This window comes from Rousettus aegyptiacus, unplaced genomic scaffold (assembly GCF_014176215.1).
Source record: "Rousettus aegyptiacus isolate mRouAeg1 unplaced genomic scaffold, mRouAeg1.p scaffold_m13_p_2, whole genome shotgun sequence".
Classification (NCBI taxonomy): domain Eukaryota; kingdom Metazoa; phylum Chordata; class Mammalia; order Chiroptera; family Pteropodidae; genus Rousettus; species Rousettus aegyptiacus.
This window is the reverse complement of record NW_023416295.1, coordinates 96,822,489-96,846,290: the sequence shown is the minus strand read 5'-3', so window position 1 is coordinate 96,846,290 and position 23,802 is coordinate 96,822,489. Positions and strand designations below refer to the sequence as shown.

The 23,802-nt window shown below is 47.0% G+C and overlaps 1 protein-coding gene across 8 annotated transcripts in view; it reads left to right on the top strand.

Moving 5' to 3' along the window:
* CRACR2A (calcium release activated channel regulator 2A) overlaps positions 1 to 23,802 on the top strand; it is a 139,691-nt gene that overhangs the window by 55,632 nt on the left and 60,257 nt on the right. For all 8 annotated transcript variants that reach the window (XR_004956000.1, XR_004955996.1, XR_004955997.1 and 5 more), the window contains exons 4-6: positions 1,609 to 1,720; positions 2,882 to 3,065; positions 6,725 to 6,871. Coding sequence is in view for 1 of the 8 variants with exons in the window: in XM_016150146.2 (XP_016005632.2) it covers positions 1,609 to 1,720; positions 2,882 to 3,065; positions 6,725 to 6,871 (443 nt within the window). In the remaining 7 variants the exon portion in view is untranslated. The remainder of the gene's footprint in view (positions 1 to 1,608; positions 1,721 to 2,881; positions 3,066 to 6,724; positions 6,872 to 23,802) is intronic.

Genomic DNA, 23,802 nt, shown 5'->3' with positions numbered 1-23,802 from the left:
TCCTGCTTCACGCTAATAAGACAAAGCGTGCCATGCGTGGGATGGTTTGGGCCAAAGGAAAATTGAGAGTCCCACGACCTCTGCAGTTTCCTTCCAGCCCATTTCTAGCCCCAGCACAATGTGAGATATCACATTTCAGATCAGGTCCAGCAATTCTAGGCTGAGGGTGGGGAGATAAGGAGGATATTCTCAAAATAAAGGTCTAGAATCTGGGTGGGACAGGAGCTTGGGTTTTCACCCCACCTCCAATGTGATGCCTTTTGTTTCAGCGAAACTGATAAACTTCCTGCTTGCAAAATTGACTTGCTCTTCACTCCTCATTCTCTTCCTGTGGCTTTTGAAACAGCTGGTTTGTGGATTATTGGCAAGCCAGAAATTCTACTGTATACAAAGTAGATGCACTTCTAGAATTTTCATGCGCACCTTGACTCCCCTTTCTTTAGGATAAAAAAACTCATTCATATTTAATTCATATTTAATTCATATTTAATGTGTAGGGCCACTACACATCAGGTAGAAGGCCAGAGGGAGGCATTAGCAGCTCTGCCAAGTTTCTCCTCATCAGTTGGTCTCTTCCCTTCCTTCACTGTGTGGTCCCAGTCAGCCCAGAACTCAGGTCTAGTGTCTATTTAATACCTTCTTACCAACCGTCTTGTCTAGTTCCCCTTAAAACACAAATACCCTTGGAGGATCAATACCTTAAGCCAGTGGCAGTTAACATCTTATCAGGGAGTAGTTGAGAGCTAGCCTATTGGGATAGGTGCAGGTCACACAGAGGGAAGAAGGAAGCTTATTCAGCACCTCCTTGGAGCTAAAGAATCCACGCTTGAACTTACAAATGTGGTGCTGGGGCCCTGGGACATGAATGGCCTTCATAAGGGAAGGTTCTGAGTGTGGCCCACACCTTCATTTCTACAGGGGAGGTAGCATGGCAAAGGAAAGGGGGCTTGGGCAGAGCAGGGGAAACCGGGCACAAAACCTGGCCTGCTGCTCACTCAGCAAGTTTGGTGGATCAGCGGAACTCTAGCTTTCTCTCCATGCCAGGCCATATTCTTTATATTTGTCTCATTTAAATTGACAGCACCATGTTGTGTGGGAATTATTCTACAATGGGGTTCAGCTCTTCACAGTTTCAGTTCTTTATACTTGTAAAGCATACTGGTTTTGGAGTCACACCTGGATTTAACTCCTGGCAATGTCAACTACTGGCTAGGCAATCTTGAGACAGGTAATTTAACTTCACGCTTCTCTAGGAAATGGTGATAATCATGCCCATCTCAGAGGATTGTCATTAGAGTTAAATGCAAATATAGATTTATAACTATAAATGATATATATATATAAATGTATTGATAAATATATATATATATATATGTTTGTTTATAAGTTGCTTAACAAATTTCCTAGCACATTGATAGGCATCCAGTAAATGTGTGGACGTTCTAATAGTCAAAGGAGGAAAGGGTGGTACAGTGGGCTTCAGAAGCTTGCTTCTTGCTTCCGTAGGTCAGAGCCGACACTAGATATTTTTGGCAGGGGGCTCTGCAGTCCCATTCAGCCCTCCGTGATCATCAGAGTGTTTACCAGTGTGGTCTGGGTTGTTTTCAGAGGCTCCATGAGGAGTTGCCACTCAGCCTGGAGGAGCTGGAGGATGTATTTGATGCCCTGGATGCTGACGGCAATGGCTTTCTGACCCCAGAGGAGTTCACCACCGGTTTTAGTAAGTTCTGATGGATGCTGGGCCCCAGGGCGTGGGTCTACTTAAAGCTACATAAAGTGCACCCATGCCCTGCCAGATCTGAATGTCCTTGTAGCACAAACTTGCCTGTCCTGAAGTTTCCAGGCTCTGGATTTGAGGGGCCTCTTTTCACATGTCCTCCTTGGCTGCTTATACTACTGTACTGCTCTCTCATTGCTCACCACACTGTCACTGCCAAGTCCCCTGCCACCCAGGAATAGCCAGGGGGATGTAGGGAAGCTCTGGCAGAAGGCCTGGCATGAAACAGGGAGCTGAGATAAGATTCACAGCCCCTTATTTCTACCTTGAAACTAGTAGACGACAGAGTGGGATGACTGCAAGGCTCACTTCCGACTGGGTCTGACTGAGTCTTCCTGGTCAAGGGGTGCCAGCTATCAGAGGAATTTCTAGAGGGTTTGAATAGACCAGTCACTCTCAAGGTAATCTGGAGGAAGGAGAACTGAGATCCATGAACAAGACAAAGAAACCAGATATGCCATCAAATCATACTGATCTGATATTGATTAAAGTAAATACTGGTCAGATATATCAACAGGCAAGTTCCGCCACACATCTAGTTCATACAAGGTGTCATATAGTTTACTTAGAACTATCTGATGCCTTGCCTGCCCTTGAGGAACTTATAATTCACAAGGGAGGATAAGAAAGATTGCTGTATTACTTACTAGGCAGTATAAATATGGAAAAAGAACACCCGAAACTGTTAAGTAACTGGTGAATGTGAAATACAGCAATGCTGGCAGTGTGGATGGCTAGATGATAGTGTACAGCATAGGCAGTCAGGCTGCTAGAGTGTGTTGGAGGGAAAGGTCTTATTGTTTAGAGAAGAAATCAATGAAGAGGTGGGTTCTAAGCCTGACTTTAAAGGATTAAGAACCACCAAGGTGCCATAGTGCCTGTCATGCCCTCTGCCTTTTCCAGGTTCTAGCATCAATAGCAGTATCTCTTGGAAGTAGGAAAAACACAAAATCAGAAACATGGTATCCAGGTATCTTTGCCATGGGAATGTTTCCCTTTCTCTTCTCTCAGGTGAACCTCAAATGATTCCTGGTAACTGAGGAAGCGAAGGTCTTCCTGGGCGAGTATTGCCTAATTTAGACCCTTGTGCCATGCATTTCTCAGGTCACTTCTTCTTCAGCCAGAATAAGCCAACTCAGGAAGATGCAGGTGAACAGGTGGCTCAGGTCCAGGAAGAGAAGGTATATCAATCCAGAGGAGAAGAGGAACTGGGTGACATGGATGAAGATGAGGAAGCCCAGTTCCAGATGCTGATGGACAAACTTGGAGCACAAAAGGTTTTAGAAGAGTAAGTAATGGCAGTGATTTGGAGTGGAGCCCAGCCTAGGTGCAACCTCTTTATCTGCTCCATGCAACCATTAACATCCATTAAGCCTCAGTGCCAGGCGCAGGCTCCAGACTCACTCCATACAGCCTTCCCTTTGCAATGACCTATCTGTGTGTAATGGTCTAAAGGCTCTGTCTCTGCCTTTACACTTCTTTTCATGAGAATTGCCCTATCCTCCTTCTCTCTCACTCTCCTCAGTTCCTACTATACATTATCAGCATAGTCCTTGGCTCAGCAAGGAGCGCTCACACATCAGAGGGCCATGCCAGGCCTTGAGGTTTTTCAGTGAGTTTTGCCTAAGCCTTCACTATCATCAGCTCACCAGCACTGCCATCTCTACTGGAGCCACCCTACCATGGTATGCTCCTTCCTGGCAAAAGCACTCTTTGTAGAAAGTATTTGCACGTTGTATCCCTGAGCCAAACCAACCCTGTCTGGAAGCTGAAGCAGGAGATTAACCAGGTTTTACCAGCCTTCCACATGGGTGATTAGTAGCTCTATTGAAAATTTTCGATGGTTAGAACTACAAAGAAAACATAATACCCCTCATTTTTTTTCTAAAGGTGTTTTGAAATAGACACCTAAATCTAATTCCTGACATTTAAAACAAAATGAAGTAAAATGTTATAAAAAATAAAATAAGAAAAATTAAAAAAAAAGTGATCGTATGCCTAATGGAAACCAGACAGGGACCTGAAAAAAAAAAAACAACCTGTCTCCCTTTTCCCATTGCCTTTTCCCATTTCATTTTTGATTCTCTAGGTCTTGGGTTGGGTGTTTGTTTCACGAGGGGTGGGACTTGTCTCATGATTGGAGCCGATGTGTCCTCAGCTTAATAAGAGGAGACCCCGTGGTGGAAGATGATAAAGAGGAAGCGAACGATAAGGGGCCTGTACACAACATGCAGGCCAAAGAAAGTGTCTGTTTCTCTGTGAAATTTTTTTACAAATGATAGACTGTGCAAATGATTTGAAAGACTGTGTCAGAGTTGACAAAAGCTGGCAAAAGCTCTTGCCAGTCAAAGAAGGGACAAGAGAAGGCCTAGGAAGAGAGCCTTGTGGGAGGCTCTGCACAGGAAACAAAATGACACAGTGGCAGTGGCAGCAGCTCTGTTGCAGGCCTCGAAGGGGCTGGTGTGGGCGCAGATCTGCAGAGCTGGAGTGGGGCAGGTGGATATGCTGGGGGTGCAAGTACATGGGAAGCACATTAGTTAGATACCTGACTCAGCTTCTCCAAGACAAGAGGCCAGAGCACAGTGACCACTGCCAGTGACTCCATGAAGCCTCGTCCTGGAGGAGGGGGAAGGAGAGAGCAGTGTAGGCAAGCCAAGGGACCGTGATGAAAAAGAGGTGCCTCTCCACCTGCCCATTACTTCCAGGGCAGCCAGGCAGAGCTGCCAAATCAGAGTTCACCAGATGTCACTCTGAGGATGTATGTCAAAGGCCTGTGCAGAACTGAGTCGGTACGAAATATCCTGGAGAAGAGAAGGCTCTAGGGAAGGTTTCAGGAGTGGTCTACACAACTCAATATGTGGAATATGGTGACCACATCAACTTTCTTGAAGTTGAACAAGAAAGAACTGGGCTTAGGTTACAACATCAGGGAAATGGTCATGACTGTGGGACCTCAGATAAGCAAATAGATGAGGCTGTGAAGACTCTACAACTTTACTCACAGAGATGGTTTTTCTGTTGTCCTGGAAGCAAGGAGATGGACAGATTGACTTCCCAGAATCCATTCTAGCCCTGTACTCTTATATCCTTCCGGGAGGAGTACTCTAGGTATAGACGGGACATCTGGACTCCCAACATTTTTGCTGGTCTGATTGGCTCAGTAATTTTGCAGCTTATGGGCCTGACTTATTTTTCATCAAGGGTTGGAAGACTTGTTCCTTCTCCAGAAATTCGGGAGGAGGTGATGTAGCTATGACTAAGGGGTTCAGAGAGCCTCGAAGAGGTCAGGTGGGTTTGCAAATCTCACTGGAGGCTCTAGACCAACTGGTGGCTCTGCTGGGCTCCATTAGAAACCTGGCAGATGTGAATAGATACATCTAGACTAGTAAGGTGGATCTTGATTTTTATAATGCATTTGACTTCATGAGAGGAGCAACCTGCCACAGTGACAGGAGGCCATTGTGATATCTCCCTGAGAACTTTTACCTCTGAACTTTTTGTGCCATCTTCATTATCCCTATACAAGAAAGTAGATAACCACAACATGCTCTGTGTGGGTGAAATGGAACTTATTATGGGAAACAGGGAGGCTCCTTACCTCCCCTTCTCTTGTTTCCCAGATTCCTTCATGTCATCTACTTAAGTGCTAGGTTCTCAACAGGATGTAATTACTGTTGGGTGAGTGGATAGATGGATGGACAGATGGATAGATGGATGGATGGGTGAATGGGTAGATGGATGGGCAATCTAAATAAGTTGGTGGATGTTTGCACGAGATGGAGCAAGAGAAGGAAGGAGGGACGATTAGATAGATGATGAGATAAATAACCAGAGGTAGGTTTATTTCTCAGTCAACCTCTTCTCAGAGAGTAATATTTATGTTCCAGGCACATTGCTAACAGAGCATTATAAAATATCACTTCTGAGGAAAGTTCCTCAAATATAGTGCTTGTTACACAAGCACGAAGGATTTTATTATTTATCTTGAGGGTTTCTGCTAATAGCTACCATCAGATCATAGTGGCTTTTGTATTTAATGGGGTGCAAATCAAATTGCTTTCTGGCTTAGTGGGATCATTGGCTGTAGATTATTGAGTTTCTCCAGAAGTGTGTGTGCCACCTCCCCATTCCTCCCCACTGATCAGCATGACCCTGGGTGTCTTCATTGCTGTGCATGCACGCATGTGCCCAATGTGCCTGTTTAGGGGTGGGGCAGTCTCTGGGCATGTCTCTCTGTGTCTTTGTCTCTCTACGTGCTCCATCCCTCCCAACTTGCTATTTGTCTTTCCATGGGTGCACACGCATTTTTCACACTTGCTCTTTCCCTTTCTTTCACCTGTCAGTCATTTCTGGTGCCACCAGGCATATTCTCTTTCAACCCCTACAGTGAAAATTGCTTTCTGCCATCCATCAGATGGCATGTCTTTACTTCTCAGCTGTGAGGACCATCCTTCCTTGGGTGACAAGCTCTCTTCTGTAGTTCCACAGCACTTGTCCTCACATGCTCTGGGCTCCCATCTTCTCTTCTTCTGGGTATCTGATATGTGCCCAGCACAGGGCTGTGCATGCTCAACACCACCGTCCCATTGAGAAAGATGGGAGAGTGGAAGCAGTCAGGTGAGGCAGATGAAGAGGCCAACATGGGACCAAACAGCCCTGAGTTTGCCTACCGGCTTCATCATCTACTAGCTGAGTGGTCTGAGACAGCTCACCTCATCTCTCTTCATCTGCTTCCTCACCTGTAAATGAGTGATGGCAGCACCTGCCTCATAAGTTACCGTGAGGATAAAATGAGCTAATGTGCATACAGCAAGCACTTGATAAATGGTAGCTACTGTCATCATTATAATGATGACACTGTTGTTTCTGGCTGTCATTTTCACATCTGTATCCCCCATAAAGCCCTGTTTCCACATTGTCACATTAACATTCCTTTTCCTCTTGCAGTGAAAGTGATGTCAAGCAACTCTGGCTGCAGCTGAAGAAGGATGAACCTCACTTACTGTCCAACTTCGAAGATTTCCTGGCCAGAATCTTCTCCCAGCTCCAAGAGGCCCATGAGGAGAAGAACGAACTGGAGTGCGCCCTGAAAAAGTGAGTACCTTCAGTTGCTCTCTGTGCATATGTATGAAAAACAAGAACATGAAGTGCACTTTCCCTTATATTCTGTGACACCTCCTTATCACCAGCTGGCCCCATAGCTGGCATTTCGTGTGTGTGTGTATGTGTGTGTGTGTGTGTGTGTGTGTGTGTGTGTGTGTGTTTAAGCCTTTGCTCAGATTTATTAGGCCCTCACCAAGTGCTAGGCACTATTCTAAATACTTTAGATACACTAGCTTATTTGAACCACTTATTATAATTGATGTTTACAGATGATGAAATTGAGGGACCGAAAGGTTGAGTAACATGCCCCAGAACATACAGCTCATAAGTGGCAGAATCAGGATTCACAGGGAAACAGCCTGGCAACTGAGACCAGTCAGAAACCCTGCCTTTAAACAAGAAGGCCCCAGCATACTGGACCTACCCCCCAACTTTAGACTAGTCCTTGGTCCACTGAATTTTCCCCTCTCCTGACCACTCTCTCCCATCATAACCTCACATCTTTCCTGCTGCCCTCTTTGCCCCTAGGGCCTCGCCAGGTAACTAGTGATTTCTAGGATCCTTGCTTTGCCTAGAGGAGACAGACCAGATAAACACCAACACCTGAAGAAGCTGCTCAGGAATCTAGTGGGAGGCAGCCAGGCACCTGTGGGAAGGGGGACAGTGTGGCGATGCCCATCCACTTGTGGGAATGAGTGCGCCATTGGGGTGCTGAGCTTGTCCAGAGCCATTGAATGTACAATCCGGCAATCAGCTCGTGTGTTGTGAAACCCGGTGTAATTAATTCATAATCTTAAAAGTGCAGCCCAAATGCAAAGCTGGTTTTGGGTAGAGCTCAGAAGATGCTAGAGTGGTCTTCCCCCATGCCCCTGCCACACACTCTTGTCCTCACCAGAGATCCACTCATATTCCACAGGAATCCGTAACAGTGCCGACACAGATCATATACCCCTCTGGGTGAATGCTTCCTGGCATCTGGTCCCTGGCACTGCCTCCTGGGGGCCGCATTCCAGAGTCTGTGCAGACATGGCCTTAGTGAAAGCACGTGAGCCCCTAATTTAAAAAGAGATCACCATGTGGCTTTGTAGGTCAGCTATCCACACATTACCCTGCTCGCCTTTGCATCTGTGCCTCCCCCACATTAACTTTAAAACTTGTTGAGGGCCACTGGGTATACACAGGTCTGGAAAACAGGACCTTCAAGACACCGAGTTATGAGAAAGTTGTAAACAAGTTGTGCTGGATGGAACATGGTTTGGCTAGGGAATATTATAGGTATTCTGGGAGAGCCACCCCAAGGCTCAGAGGACAGAAGTATTGAGGGTATACTTCTATGTAGTCTTTACCTGATTAAGCTGTGAACCAGACAGAGCCAAGTCTGAATGTTGGCTCTCCCATTTTCTAGTTATGTGACTTAGGCCAAATTACTTAACCTCTTTGAGTCTCAGCTTCCTTGTCTGTAAGATTGAGATGACAATAGCATCCATCTCATAGAGTTGTGATAATATATGTAAGCATTTACATATATTATTACAAGTGCTGATACATAAGTATTCAATGAATTTTATACTAATTATTATTATTGTTTTAAATGTTTATCAGTCTTAGATGATTTACTGTGTTGAAATTGAGAGTTTGAGCCTTGATATAATTATAAGTTTATGGATGAAGTTTACAGATCATTTACCCTTCCAGACAGCATGGTGTAGAGCCAGCAGCATTGATATCACCTGGAAACTTCTTAGAAATGCAGAATCACAGACCTTATCCAAGCCCTATTGAATCTGCATTTTTAACGAGGTGTCCAGTGTTTCATGTGTGGATTTGAGAAATGGGGGGCTGGGAATCAGGAGCTCTGGGTTTGAGTCATGTGTGGCTCTGCAACCAGCTAGCTCTGAGATCTTGCTCAAGTCTCTTGGCCTCTCTGAGCCTTGGTTTTCCCATCTGTAAATTGAGGGGGCCTGATTAGTTTCTGACTCTCAGCACCTCCCAACTCCCCTCTGACCCCAGCATTGTCACCCTGAGGAGCCACAGCAAAAGTCAAGTGGCACCTCTCCAAGAGAGGAGGATACCCCTGTTCTCTGTGGAGGTAAAGGTAATCACAGCCTGAATAGATAGGCAGTGACCCAGCCCATGGCCTGGAATCTTGTCTGCAGGACGTTGCTGTGCTGGCCCACACTCCTGCGGAGAGAGACCATGCTCCTGACATGTGGAGGAGCCTCTTAGCCCTTACGTTCATCTTAGAGTAGCCCCTGTTTGCGTTTTTGCTCTAATTAAGTGATTGCTTAAAAAGTTCTTGAGAAGAAAGTCAAGGTCACTCTTGGCTGCATGTGTAAAACTAGCTCAGCCAAAGGTTCCAGCCCTCTGTGCCCATTGTCTATTGATATCCCTGCCAGGTACACCTGCCCTGGGGCAGCTGATGGAGGCCTACTTTTGGCTGGGAAGCTCTGGCGGGATTGGGGATTCACTGAGCTCTCTGGCTAGTCCCATTCCAGGGATGTTTTCTATATGTAGAATGAGACCACTGCAGGCTATAGTGAGTGGAGAGCTGTAACAGGAAAGAAGAACCTGAGCTCTTCCCCAGGCACTGCCATGGACCATCTCTGTGAGCTCAGGCAACTTGCTTTACTTCTGTTTGCATTAATTTCCTTATGTTAACGTGACAGAACGGGATTGGTGTTTTTCCAACTTTTTGTGATTGTGAGTCACTGAAAGAAATACACTTGACTTTGCAACTTTCATGCACTTATATGTGCATTTAACTGAAACAAAAGCTTTGTGAAATGGCGTTCACCCTTAGTATATGTGACATGCTTTGATATTTTCTATTAGTGTCTCTTTCATTCTCTTCTCTTCAAGACAAAAAAAAAAAAAAAAAGTCTGGTCACATCTTACTTCTGGTCCATGACTAGTCCAGATGATCTATAAGGGCCCTTAAGTTCAGCAGTCAAACCAGAGACTGGAATCCCTGTCAGCACTGAGCTGATCAAGAAGGGAATGTTTTGGATGGCGAGACGTCTAGTTGAAAGAATGCACAAGGAGCGGCCATGAGAATGAAATGACAGGCACCAACTTTATTGCCAGGGGCATGCATTTCTGTGCTAGGGGATTGCATGGGCTTTATTATGTTAGAGGACAATGGTGACATTCTGCCACACATGCGTAATAACCAATAAGTTAAGTCGTACTTGCTTAAGTTAGGTGCAGGCACCCTAGTACATTAATGTAACATTTTAAATCTGGAATCCTATCCCTAGCCACGAGCCTGGATCACAGCCAGACCTGAGACCCACACTCCACCCCTACAGGGTCGCATCATGGGATCTGGCCTGGAGGGCACTACCTTGGGCCCACAATCCACAACAATATAAAGAACAACAAAATACTACTAGGCTATAGGGTGCAAGGGTTAGGACAGCTACTATCCACCGCCAGGAGGACCCCAAGGAATTCCACCAAGTTGTCAAGGGGTCTTCTCCCAGGGCATGGATGGCTTGGACTTCAGCATCCATTTCCTGGAGAGCTGCCTGTTCCTGCTCGGCATGATCAGGAAAGTAGACACAGCATTCTACATGGAGTAGGGCACAGGTGCCACCCTGGGCAGCAGATAGGAGGTCAGGGCCATGCAGTTTTACAGAACTACTTTCCACATTTGTGTGGTTTCATCCATTAAAAGGGTTATAGCCTGACGCATAGTGTTTAATGCCTATGCAGTGTGCTGGGCTAAAGCTTCTACCTGCAATTCTACATTTATGGATCTTACCCCTGGAATGAATAACGCCAGGGGGTAGAATGACCACACTGCCCGTTTTTGCCAGTGCCAGTGGAAATATATAGGATCCCAATTACGAGGCAATTAGAGTAAGGTGGATAATATGCATCCAGCTAAATAGGAACATTCCCAGGTACAAGGACTGGTCCAATCACTGGTCAAGTAGGGCCAGCCATAGTGTCCGCAGGCCCAGAGATACCCCACAGGTAGCCAGTCAGTAGGTTCTGTACCAGCATAACATTGCCCATTCCACCAGACCTTGGAAATATTAGCAAGGATATTTGCTAGCACACAGCTCAGTGGGTACCCACCCATGATATGGCTAGGCACATCTTGCTTGCTCTTTACAGTGAGGGGCCTGCTCCCACAGTTCCTCGTGTTCTCCCGCCAGCCATTCCCCCCTACTGGAAATGGCGTAGCCTATGAGGGGCAGGGAGTTGTGATAATCACGGTGGAGCAGCACTTCCACGGCCCACCGTCGCTGGTCCCATTCAGGTGCGGTGTTCCAGGTGCACAGCCACGTGCAGTTCTCAGCTGTAGCTGACTAATGTGCCATGGCAGTCCCTTGGCTGCCTCCAGTGGTTGTTCAGTACACACTCAGCAGCAGGAAACATTGTAGACAGCACCAAACACATGAGCCCAGTATGCGACACCGTTCCCTGTTGTCAACCCGGGCGATAGGATAGAGCAGACAAAGGGACCATTAGGGACAAGTCCCATCCTTCCAGGAGGTCACAGGCCACCTGCCCATCTTGAGATAGAAGAGTGTCTGGGAGAGGAGCTGCCCCTGGCCTCTGGTACCAGACAGTTTCTCCAAGGGTAGCGGGCCAGGGGGTCTCCACCAGCATCACAGTATAGAGAGGAATAGGCCAGAGGCTAAGGACAAAACTCTCTGTTAACAGTGAACACTCTGCCGTCATTGGGAGTGACACTCACAAGGCTGTGGGCCAAATGCAAATTTAGGGTTTTACCTGTAACTCATTGCATAAGCCCTGTCCCCAGGGCTCCACCAGGGCCACCCACAGCTCTTGTGTTACCTGTATAGTGCAGGGTCATGACCAGGTGGCCTGTTTACCTGGTGCCAAAGGTTCTGGGACTGGCAAGAGCAAAATTCCCTGGTAGGCCTGAGGTAAGAGCTGTTTAGCAGCGGTGCCCATGCACACTTTGATAGCCCGCAGCAAGCCAGCTGCAGCCCTGTCAAGGGGAGACAACCCCTTTCGCCAGGGCTGCTCATTCAGAAGGCGTGTAGCCTGTGGGAGGTTTTTATACCAATGGCGCCAGCTCAGCCCAAGGTGTGCAGTTTGTCCTTCAGCAAGACGTTAAACTGTTCTACCATTCCAGCTGCCTGTGGGCGATAGGGACATGTAACTGCCACCGTCATTGGGGGTTGTCCCAGGTCTGCACCTCCTGTCCAGTACAATGAGTGCCTCTGTCACTGTAGATTAATAAGGGCCGGCCATAGCTCCCAAGCAGTCACGGTATGGCGTTGATCAGCAGCTGCCACTGGCCATGCAAACCCTAGACTGGTAGCCATGTCCACACCTGTGAACACTTAGCGGTGTCCCTTGTCTGTGGGCAGAAGCCCTATGTAGCTCACTTGCCATTCCTGGAGCAGCTTAGCCCCACGGGGCACCACTCCTGGGGTACTCTTTACCCCCCGTCTCTCTGGGTGCTGCTCAGCACACCAGGGGCATTGTGACATTGCAACTTGTGCTTGTGCCTGGGTCAACGATAGCCACCATTGCTTCACTATCAGTTGCATGGTATGGGCCCCTACATGCCCCAGTTTTTGGTGGAACCAGGGGCCAATGTCTACTGGGACTGTGGTATACAGGCAGAGTAGACTCGTGCCAGCATTTCAGCTGCATTATTGCCTGGGGCCTGTAAAGGCTGATGGTCAGGGACATGGTATGTAGTGGCCCCCTGTTGAAGACCCCACTTCCAGAGGTCTTCCCACAACCCCCGGCCCCACAGAGGACGGTGGCCTATCATCCACTCCTGGGCAGCCCACAGGGGCAGCCACAGAGTTAGACCTGATACAGCCCAGCTGTCAGTGCAGACGTGCACTGCGCCTGTTTCATTCGCGAGGACCAGCCACACAGCACGAAGCTCCGCCCATTGGCTGGATTGCCCAGCACTAGTCTTATACCACAAGGTTTCTGTAGATGTCTGTAACACCACAGCAGCTCACATCGGGGGCTGCCTGTGGCATGAGCCCTCTGTATACCAGGCATCCTCAAGGATTGGAGCCCGACCCTCTGCATAGGGACTTGGTATGTCCCTTGTCTCAGCAGGTTCTGCCAGGAGCTCTGCTTGAAACTGCACTGGTTCCAAAAGGGGGTGCAGTTGACCTGACAGGGGGCTCACAGAGAACTGCGCCCACTGCTCCAGGTACACCCCTCCCCCACTTGGTCAGTGCAGGGGTCTGTGCAATTCCTGTATAGGGAGCCTTCACCTAAGACCATAACCACCCCTCCATGGGGTATATGGACTGCATGGTTATGGGATTAGGGCCAGTGATGGCCTCACTGGCCAGAAGGGCTGTATATATGGCGGCCAGTTGCTTCTCTATCAGAGAATACTGTGCTTCTGCACCTTTCCATAACTGGGACCAGAAGCCTATTGGCACCTTCCGGGAACTGTGTTTCTGCCACAAGCCCCATCCGAACCCTGCATCGTCCACCTGCACCATAAGCAGGAATGGAAGGGCTGGATCTACTATGCGTGGAGTTTGGGCTTGTGCTACAGTGTGCTTTGTAACCTTAAAGGCCTCTTCTATCTCAGGGGTCCAATCCCATTGGGCACCCTGTCTCACTAGATGATTCAGGGGTTGCATCAAGGAGGCTAAATGAGGAATGAACACTGTCTAAAACCCCAGCAGTCCCAAATAGGTTTGGAGCTGCTTCACGGTTTCAGGTCGGGGATATGCCTGTATCTTATCAATCACCACCTCCAGCATTACTGTTGTCTTACCCAACCAGGCAACTCTAAAGAATTTGACAGAGAACTCAAGTCCCTGGACCTTGTTCTCATTGACTGTCCAACCCCAGTCAGAGAGAGCCTCTCGCAGGCTTGTCGCTGCTGCTTCTAGTTCTGTAAGAGAATCAGAGGTTAGCATTATATCATCAATGTAATGATACAAGTGCACTGCAGGCAGTCATTTCCACGTGGCTAAATCCTGAGCCACAAGATCATGGCACAAGGTAGGGCTGTGCAAATAGCCCTGGGGAAGGATGAGGAATGTCCACTGTCGCCAAGGCAAACCCTTCTTGACTTTCTGGGGCTATGACAATAGGAAAAAAAAAAAAAAAAGGTGTTTTCCAAATCCACCAAATCCACCACATAAATTCATGTGACAACCGGTTCATGATGTCCATGACATTAGGTACGGCAGCATACAGGGGTGGCGTAATTTTGTTCAGCTCCCGATAGTCAACTGTCATGCACCAGGAGCTGTCAGGCTTCTTCACTGGGGGAGTTGTTTGGGCTACGACTAGGATGAATGACACCGGCTTCTTCCAGCTTCAGAATGGTGCATCCTATTTCCTCATGGCCACCCGGCAGGCAGTATTGCTTGGTATTCACTACCTGGGTGGCCTAGGGTAAGACCAACGGGGGCATGATGTGGACATCCCTGGATAATAGTTTCACCACCCAGATACAAAGGTGAAATTCACCAGCAGTGATATTTACAGTCAAGTTTTGCAAAACATCAGTCTCCAAAATGTACTCCTGTATGGGAATATGTACACTTGGTATGTCCGAGGAGGCAATCTGCCAATACCCAATGTCATAGGGACCTGCCACAAGAAAATGATTCATCCTCCATAGCCTTCTGTGGTTGCAGTGGGCCTGGAAAACTTGTCCAGATTCCCATAGAGCAGGGTGCTGTCAGCACCCATGTCCACGAGGGCTAATACCCTCTGTACATTACAGGGGGACCAATGTATAGTCAGTTCCACATGTGGCCTTAGGTCAACGGGCTCCCCCGCCAACCAGGTGTCCCAGCCGAATCCCTAATCAGGGAGATGATCGTCCAGCCGCACCTCACGGTTTGTAGCTTTCCCCGGAATGGAAGTGAATGGTCAGGGCGCAGCTGATTCCACAGCGCCAGCAGCAGTTCATTAGGTTGCTGCCCAGTCTTTCCTGCAGCGACCCCTGTGGCGAGGAGATCAAACCACATTTGCCTGCAGCTCACTTTCACGGCTGATTGGGTTGGGCGCTGTTCTGTCGCGCCCCGCCCCTTTTTGGCCATACTTTTGTCCGTGCGCTAGCTGGTTTGGGAGTGCAGGGGGTGGCACAGCACGCACTTGGGTGGAACGCTCCTTGCATTTCACCTCCACATCCACCAACCTTGCCATGACAGACATTACCTCGTGGATCCACCTATCCACATAAGGGGCCAGCAGCACTGCCATGGCGCTGAAAGTACCAGCCAGAGGTCAAGATCAAGTCCTTCATACAGGCTGTAAATACCTCCTCATTGGGGCTAGTGTACTGCTCGCAAAACATCATCTGTTACATCCCCATTTCCCAAATTACCTAGACCACATCTAAGCACATTGTCCATTTGCTCACTGTCTCTGGCAGCTCCCTGGGGTCGGCCCACACTGTCCATGCGGCGAACATGAGCCAGTTGATGAGGGAGTGGTTGCCTGCCCTCCGTGCAGTATGTGCCACATTCTGGAGGTGCTACCTGAGGGATGGTATCGCCCTTACGGAGGCCGGCTGAGCCATCTCTTCCGGAGATAATTCAGTCCCTTCAGTGCCGTCATCTCACAGCTGCAGCATCCACCCCGGAACCATCTCTCTGGCTCTCTGCCGTACCCGTTTCATCAGGAACCGGAGTTTAGCGGGGGTGTACTGGATCAAGGTGGTATGCTTTTTAGCCTGGGGGCACCGCCAGCTTGCCCGCCCCTGAGGGCCAATGGCTGCTCTACCTCAACCTACTGCTGTATCACTGGCGGCACCTGCTGGGGTATTGCCGGTGGGCTCCCAAACCGGGATGATGTCAACGACCTGTCAGGGCCCTGCAGCATGCGTTCTGCTGCCTCCAGCTGCCTTTCCAGTGCTTCTTCCTGACATCGTCGCACCCATTGAGCCTGGTCCTGAACCTCCAGGCTGGCCTGCCGCAGCACTGCTAGGAACATCCAGGCCACTCGACCCGCTGCCTCCCAGTGAGCAGTTGGGACATTCAGCTCCAGCTATTTCAGGGCTTTCCGGACGTCCTCCGGACATGGCTGCACTCCATCTCAATCCTCCAGGGACATCTATGTAGCCAGATACACAGGCATGGGATACCACTGGGAGTCGGGGGGCCACATGTCCTCCCTCTGGGGACTGTCCAGAGTGCTGGGGGCTGAACTCACCTTATCCTGCCAACTATGCCTCATGTGAGCACCAAGCTAATAAAGAAGGGAAGGTTTCGGTGGTGAGACGCCCAGTTAAAAGAACGCACGAGGAGCTGACATGAGAATGAAAGAGCAGGCCCCAACTTTATTGCGGGGAGCATGGGATTCTGCTCTAGGGGACCACATGGGCTTTATATATGTCAGAGAACAATAGTGGCATTCTGCCACACATGCGTAATGAACAAGTTGAGTCATACTTGCATAAGTTAGGCGCAGACACCCTAGTACATTAATGTAACATTTTAAATCTGGAGTCCTATCCCTAGCCACGAGCCTGGATCACAGCCAGACCTGGGATCCATACTCCCCAATGGAGTATAGAGCATTGAAATGGGATTCTTTACACATGACTCAGGGTGAGGTTAAGTGACTCTGGGACATTTCCTAGGTCTGGGAGATGAGTTTGGAGGTTTGGGCTGATTTGTGGAAGGGCCATATCTGGGAGTTTGTGGAGGAAGAGAAAGGAAGCTCCAAGGAAAGGCCTGGTACAAGCTGGAGCCGGGGAATCCTGAGAATTGCAGAGCATCTCCCAGACTCCTCCACAGCTCACTTTTTAGTACAGGGCATAACATTTCAATTCCATCCAGAAATTGAGCATCTGTCCCAGAGATGGTGATGAGAGCTTGTCATTACTGCTGCGTGTCCAGCTCAGGGCCAGACACCGGGGGATACAATCCATGTGTTTCTATTCTCACATTTAATAAGCCCTTAACTCCATGCCAGGCTCTGAGTTTAGCAAATAGAACACAGAGTCCCTATCTTTGAGGAGTTTATAATCACACTGATGAGGCAGAGCTTACACCCATAAAAAGTCTGCCACACAGACGACCAGAAATTCCCATGCTGCTGAAACACTAGACAGCGTTGCCATTGGCAGCAGCTGCCTTTGCTTCCTCCTCCTTTTCCAAACCACACACCTCGTTTCCTTCTCCCACTGGGTTCAGAGAAGATTGGGCTGACCTCTGGGGTAATCTGGCCTCAGTCAGGTAAAGCAGGACATAGACTTCCTGTCCCCAGCTCCCTAGGCTGGGCTGCACCCCTCCGAGTTACAGTTTTGCTGCAGTGAGTGAAACAGGTCCACCTCATTTTCCTCTTTAGATTCATTTCACCTCCAGGTCTGAGAGGTAGGAGGATGCAACTGAATTCAGTGTTTTGGGAAAGCCCTTGAGCTGATGTCAGGAGACTCAGCCTCAGGGGCATTGCCAGAAATAATCTGAGCCTTCCTTACCCTTACCTACTGCCATGGATTGTTTTTAACCTGTGTATGGGAATAGGGGAAGAGGCAAGTCTGGGAGCATTCACTCTCCTGCCCCTTTGTCCTTTGGTGCAGAAGATGAGAAATCTCAAATTTAAGTCAGAATCCTGGGTACAACATTTGACTCTATTGTGTGTCCACCGGGAAGTAGCCCCAGCCCTGTGGGGCGAGGTGGGGAGCAGGGTCAAATGCAGGAACCTAGGGCTAAAACCCAGTTCCTCTGCTGGACCTCCAGAGGGAGGTGTGCTCCCTCTGTGCTGCCACTTCTCTCCAGAGGAGTGGGAGTTGGGTCGCCACTGTGCTACTCCTCTGTGCCCCCTGTGCAGAAGCTCAGAGAGCTTTACACTCGGCCTGAAGGGTATAGTTTAGATGTAGAAGGAACTTCTGACCATCCTCCCCAATTGCTTGGGATAAACGCTTGAGCTCTCCAGAATCAGAATGATTCTGTTTGGAGGCAACAGTAGACTTGGGCCTTTCACCAGAATTGCTAAGGGATGCCGAGGCTCAGCCTCAGGACGGCCCAGTTCACTTGGTCTGGGGTGGGAATTTATAAAATGTGTGTGTTTATGAAATATTCTGAAGAATTCTGACTTTTGACCAGAGTTGGAATCTGTGCTCGATAAGCTGACACGGTTAGGTTCCTTACCAGGATCTAACCCCCTGGCTGGGGGTAAAGATGAATTAGGCTGTGACTGGGGAGTGCTTTGACCTCTAGAAAAAAAATGTTTCTAGATCAAAGGCCAGGCATGAGTTTTGCTCTATGCCCTCCCTGGCTCAATCCTCTGTAGCTCCATAGCCTAGGAATGCCACCCGGGCTGCGGGCTCCTCATCATCATTGGACCACGCTTGGCCTTTGCAAGCTTAGCAACATTCCCCACGCACTCGTTGGAATCAGTTCCTCACCTGCACAGTCTTTCCTTATCCAGTCGAATCAGGCTTCAGGCATTTTCTTTGGGAGTGTGCGGGCCCTCACATCGTAGCCCCTGCCCAGCCACACTATCCAGGCACTTTCTGTCTAAGGCAGTTTCCCTAGGCCCTGGGACCATGTCCAGGCCAGGAGAGCAAGTGTGTTACAGCCTGACAGGCAGCCCCAACTATGATACACAGTATCCTATCCCAAGCCTAAGAATTGGGACCTGAGAATCTTTGATGGGGTGGGAGTGGGGGCGAGGAGTCATCATCTTCTTAGCCTTGTCTCCAGGTAGGGCAACAAATAAAGCATTATATATATGACATGTGGCCCTTATGTTCCACCTGTAAAGGACCTTAGTTGCATGGTTTTTGAGTGCAGCTTGCTTCAGAATGACCAGAGAATTTTGATTAAAGGGTAGATTCCTAGGTGTCTCCCCCAGAGAGTCTAAATCAGTACATTTTGGGGAGGGGCCCAGGCATGTGCACCTTAGCACACATCCCCAGTGATTCTGACAAAGGCAGGCCACAAACCACACTTTGAGAAATGTTGCTCTAGCTTGTCCTTCTAGAATATATCAGCTTGCAAAAGGTATACCTGGGGTGCCCTTCTGGTCTGTAATTTTACTCCTGCTCTAAGGATGAAGATAAGTTGTCAGTGAGGACCGGAGGTGGTCAGGCTACGGCTTAATCAGGCACCTGTGTTTTATTGGTGTAGTATTATCCAAGGCAGCAGCACATTAGTTAATACCACCCTTAGCGCAGATGGAAAGGTGAGGACTCTTTGTGCCTTGCGTGCTCCATGGGCAGCATTTGTAAACCTGGCTAATGAAAAATGGTTTGCTTTATAGGATGGGATAAAGCTGCAAAGTTGGTTTATACAAGACAGCAGAATCTAATTAGGGAGAAACAATCCATCTTGAAAATTCAATTGGCAGCTTCACAGCCTTTGCAGAATTTTCTACAAACTCTTATGTTTTCCTTTCATTAAGTGCTACTCTAATCCTGTGTGTCTGCGCACACATGAGAGAGAGAGAGAGAGAGAGAGAGAGAGAGAGAAGAGAGAAGAGAGAAGAGAGAGAGAGAGAAGAGAGAGGAGAGAGAGGAGAGAGACCTAGAGAGACCCATTTCAGGGAAACAAGAAAACCCTAAATTAAGATTTCTCTAGTAAGAGCTTCTCCTTGGGGTCCAGACTGCAACTTCCTGAAGAAGGTGGCAGGGGGCAGTGGTGAGTCTGAATCTCTCATGTATCATTCTGGCTGAGGGTGAATTTGCTTCCATTTTCTTCATCAAATAGCTGACTCGCTGAAACTTTTCCGTCTAGAGGCTTCACTCTGTCATTAGTCCATGTGAGGTGGGAGTGGAGGAGACAGGGGAAAGGGAGCCAGACCCTGGCCATGACCTTGGCCCTCCACAGCCCTGTAGTTGGCCCCATTCCTTGCTCCAGTTTCTGCTCACAATTGATAGACTCAGAATGTAATTTGAATCGTTGACAAGCCTAAATGCAAATGTATGGAGTTTTCAGATTTAAAACTTAGGATGCTCTGGAAGACTGTGTGCTGTTCTGGATGGAACATGGGACTGGGAGTCGAGGCCGTTTTCTCCCTGCTCTGACCCAGGGAATCTGGGTGACCATAGACTGGTAGCTTCACTGCTTTGACCCTCATTTTCTTTCCATGCAAAACAAAGGAGGCAAGAATACACAAGCTTTTTAAGCTCACAATCTGCGATGGGGGGAGGGGATCCTTCTTCCCTTGGACCTGCCTTTCACCAGACTTTGCAAACTAGGAGACATTGATCATGCCACTGCCCACTCACACAGAAACACATGACATCAGGACGATTACTCTCCAAGGCCAGTGGCCATTTTTAAAGCTCTGCCTTGAGTTCAGGCTTCTGAAATTTATCTAAAATGTAGAGGTGTGATTTGTTCTGTCCAAGGTCAAGACTATACCTTCATTTAGGGAAGGAAGAAGGTACTCTTTTCCTGGAATGATTTCAGCACACTCCTACCTAGAACCTAGAAGATGACTTTCTGAGACCCTCCAAAATCCAAAAGGATGTTGTTCCTAAGTGAAGGCAAGAGAAAGAGAGAGAGAACAGGAAAACAATATTTTGACCAAGCAGTATTCTAAAACAGCAAGGTCTTGGTCCCCAGCAGTATTGAGTATTAATGTTTTACTCTAGTGTGATACCTTAACTCTCGGTGTATAGAGTACTTTGTGAAGGTTAATTAATTTTTACAGTCCCCATCAGAGGCTGGCGGGGAAAATTATTGCTAACTACACCTCGCCTTCCAGTTCCCTGTAAATTATCTGTAAAGGCCTCTCAGAACCTAAGCCTCGTGTTTCATGAGAATCACTATTTCCCTACCCCTACTCTCTTCTCACATATGCCATCCCTAGATCTCCAATACCATGCATCCGAGCGCACGCCTGCACAGTGCATGCACACAGACACACACACACACACACACACACACGTATGCTCCTTCTTTAGAGGGGGGCCATCTGGCACAGTCAGATACCCTGGGTGACATTTCATTCTCTTAATTGGACCTGAGCTCTTCTTCCTGGCTTTTAGTAGGACTCATTCTTTCGGATCCATCACAGCCCATATGGCATCCTCAAGTACATAATCTTGCTCTTTCCCCTCACTGTTGAAAACCTCCCTTTCCTGGACTCAGCCTTTCTTAACTTTTCCTCTGACAACTCTACCATCCTCCCCACCACCAGAGCAGGCAGCTTCCTCCACTTGCCTTCCATCAGGGCACTGTGGTCACAGAATTAGCATCAGCTGGAGCCCAGCAAGGTGCTGTGGGGTAGGGTCACTTTATGGTGTGACGCTCCTGCCTGATCTTTCTCTCCATGCCACTTTAACATTGGACTTGGTGGTTTCGGATGCTAAATTCCTGGTGTGCAGAGACCATTTCATAAGACTAAATTGTTTTACTTAGACGGTTGCTTTACGAAGGGCTTAATCGATGCTTTTTAATGCTGGTGATGATATTATGAGTCTCTCTTCACACATTTAGTATTCTCCACCGAGTTACCCAGCATGTGTCCTTCTCCATATCTTCTCCCTAATGCTTCCATACTCCCATACATGCCTTCAGACCATGACCACATATACCAAGTTGCTGCTTGCATCCCTTCAGTTTCTACTTGCTCCTTCACTGAAATCCAAAAGATCTATAGAGTACCAACTCTCAAAATGGGGTTCACAGGCCTCTGGAGATGCAGAAAACTCATTTAATTAGGATTTGTTAAATTCAGTCTACCTACTACTGGTTGTGCTAAACACTTTCACCTGCATATTCTTATTTATTCCTCACAACCCTTTTCTATAGTAGGTATTGCCATCGGATTTTCCAGATCCTGAAAATGTCAGGCTCACTGAGGTAATGCAACTTGTCCAAGGACAAAAAGCTTATGAATATCAGAACCAGAATTTGAATGAGGCCTTCTAACTCTGGGTCTAATGAACTTTGAGCCAATCATAGCTTTCCGCAGGAATGTTGTGACCTAGACTGCCTTGGAAGATGCTAAAGGAGCCATTCAGCCTTCATAGTGAAGTAGAGGGGAGAGAATACAGTGCTCATGACTATTATTTACTCTGGCTGGCTCCTCTGTCTCCCTGAGAACTCATGTCTTTTCTTTCAACCATCTTTTCTCTGTCCCCTCTTTCTCCTGTAGCTCAAAATAAAAAGGCACAGACAGCAGAGAGTGAAATAATGAAACACCACCCTGAGAGGAGGAGGGGGAGTATTTGAGAATAACTTATAGAAGACAGGCTTAATATTTATGCTCACATGTTATTAATTAATAGCTCAGAGAGCTCTATTACAGATTGTCATCCTTATCTTGTTCAACAGTTTTACCAATGGCATAAATAAAAGGAGATATGGTGGAATATTTTGTGGCAGAAATTTCTATCCATAAAGAAAATACAACATATATAAACCTTTATGCACTAAACAACATAGTAGCAAAATATATAAGGTAGAAAATTTTAGAAAAACAAAAACTTTAGAAGAATTTTATAAGACTTAAACAACCTTATCTCAAATTTGGCACATTATTCAGGCAAAAAAAATACATTAAACATATACAATATTCAAAACTATGAAGCAGCAGTCTTAATTTAAGAGATGAATGTAGAGTTCTGAGCCCTACAATAAAATACATATTCTTCTTATAGACCTTATATATAATTGATAGTATTTTTGGCTATAAAGGAAAGGTTAATAAGTTCCAAAAAGTAAGTATTCTCTTATTATAAAATAATAATGCTGGAAACCAATAGTTTGTATATTGTTTATTTGTATGCTCTTCTAAGTAACTCTCTCAGATAGATGGATAAATCAAAACCAACATCGTGGATTATTTAGCTTACATTATGATTGAAAATTTAAACTATCAACAAAACTTGGAAGGTCACTGAGTACACTGAACAACCAGTTGGGATTCATTAAGTTGGTGATAGACTCGAAAGATGGACAAATCTAATAAACATGAAATGTAACAGAATTACATTTACAATCTTGCCCAAATCCAAAAACCTAATGGCAGAAGAACAAAATAGGATAGATATGATTCAGTAGCACCATCTTTAAAACAAATACAATCACACGGCCATAAAGTATGGAGGTTTCAGTTGACAAATTGGGCTCACCATCCATCAACTATGATGTGTCTGCCAAGAAAAATTATGTGATCTTAGGCTGCATGAATAGATAAGTAGCATCTAGAATGAGAAAGGCAGTAGTCCAGCTCTAATCTGCACTGATTAGACTTCACGCAAAGAGAAGATATAGTTTGTGGCTCCATGGCTTAAGAAAGCTAAATGAGAGCCTATTCAGAGAGGAAGGGAATGGTGAAGGGATTTTTAAAAACTCCATGTAAGACAGGGTTAGAGGAAGTTGAGAGGCATGGCCTGAAATCTTAATGTTTTTTCAAATTGATGAAGAGCAAGGATAAGGTCATAGAATGCCATATTTCTATGAGCCAGAATATTTCAAGGATGAAAGAGCTGTTTAGAAATCCCGCAAGTTTCCTATCACTGGAGGTATTCTAACCTAGTTTGGGTAAATACTTGGTGGGGATATAATGGCAAGGATTTTACCACTGGGAAAATAGGTGGTTGGATCAGATAAACCTTCCAACTCTGAAATTCATCTATTCTCCTGGAATCTGGTGTTCTCCCAATATGGTCCATGGGCTTCTGAGTTTGGTATCCAAAGTCTTAAGTTGATTTCTTACAGATTTTCAGCATTAACATTTTGAACACAGGTCCTGTGTGTGATATAAATATCTGAGTGTTTATAAACTAATTGACCCAAATGAAGCAGTTGTTTAGGACTTTAAAATTAAATGTCAGATAAAGATATATGATGCCCTCCCTACGCACTCCGAGAAGCAGACCAGTTGGAATAGATGGAGAAGGCCTTATGGAGAAGACACCAAAGTCTATGTTTCTGCACATCAGGCAATAAGAGTAGTTTCAGCAATTATGGAAACAAAAATGTACATAATACGCAAACATAATTGATTGCCTCTTTCCTTTGATGGCAGAA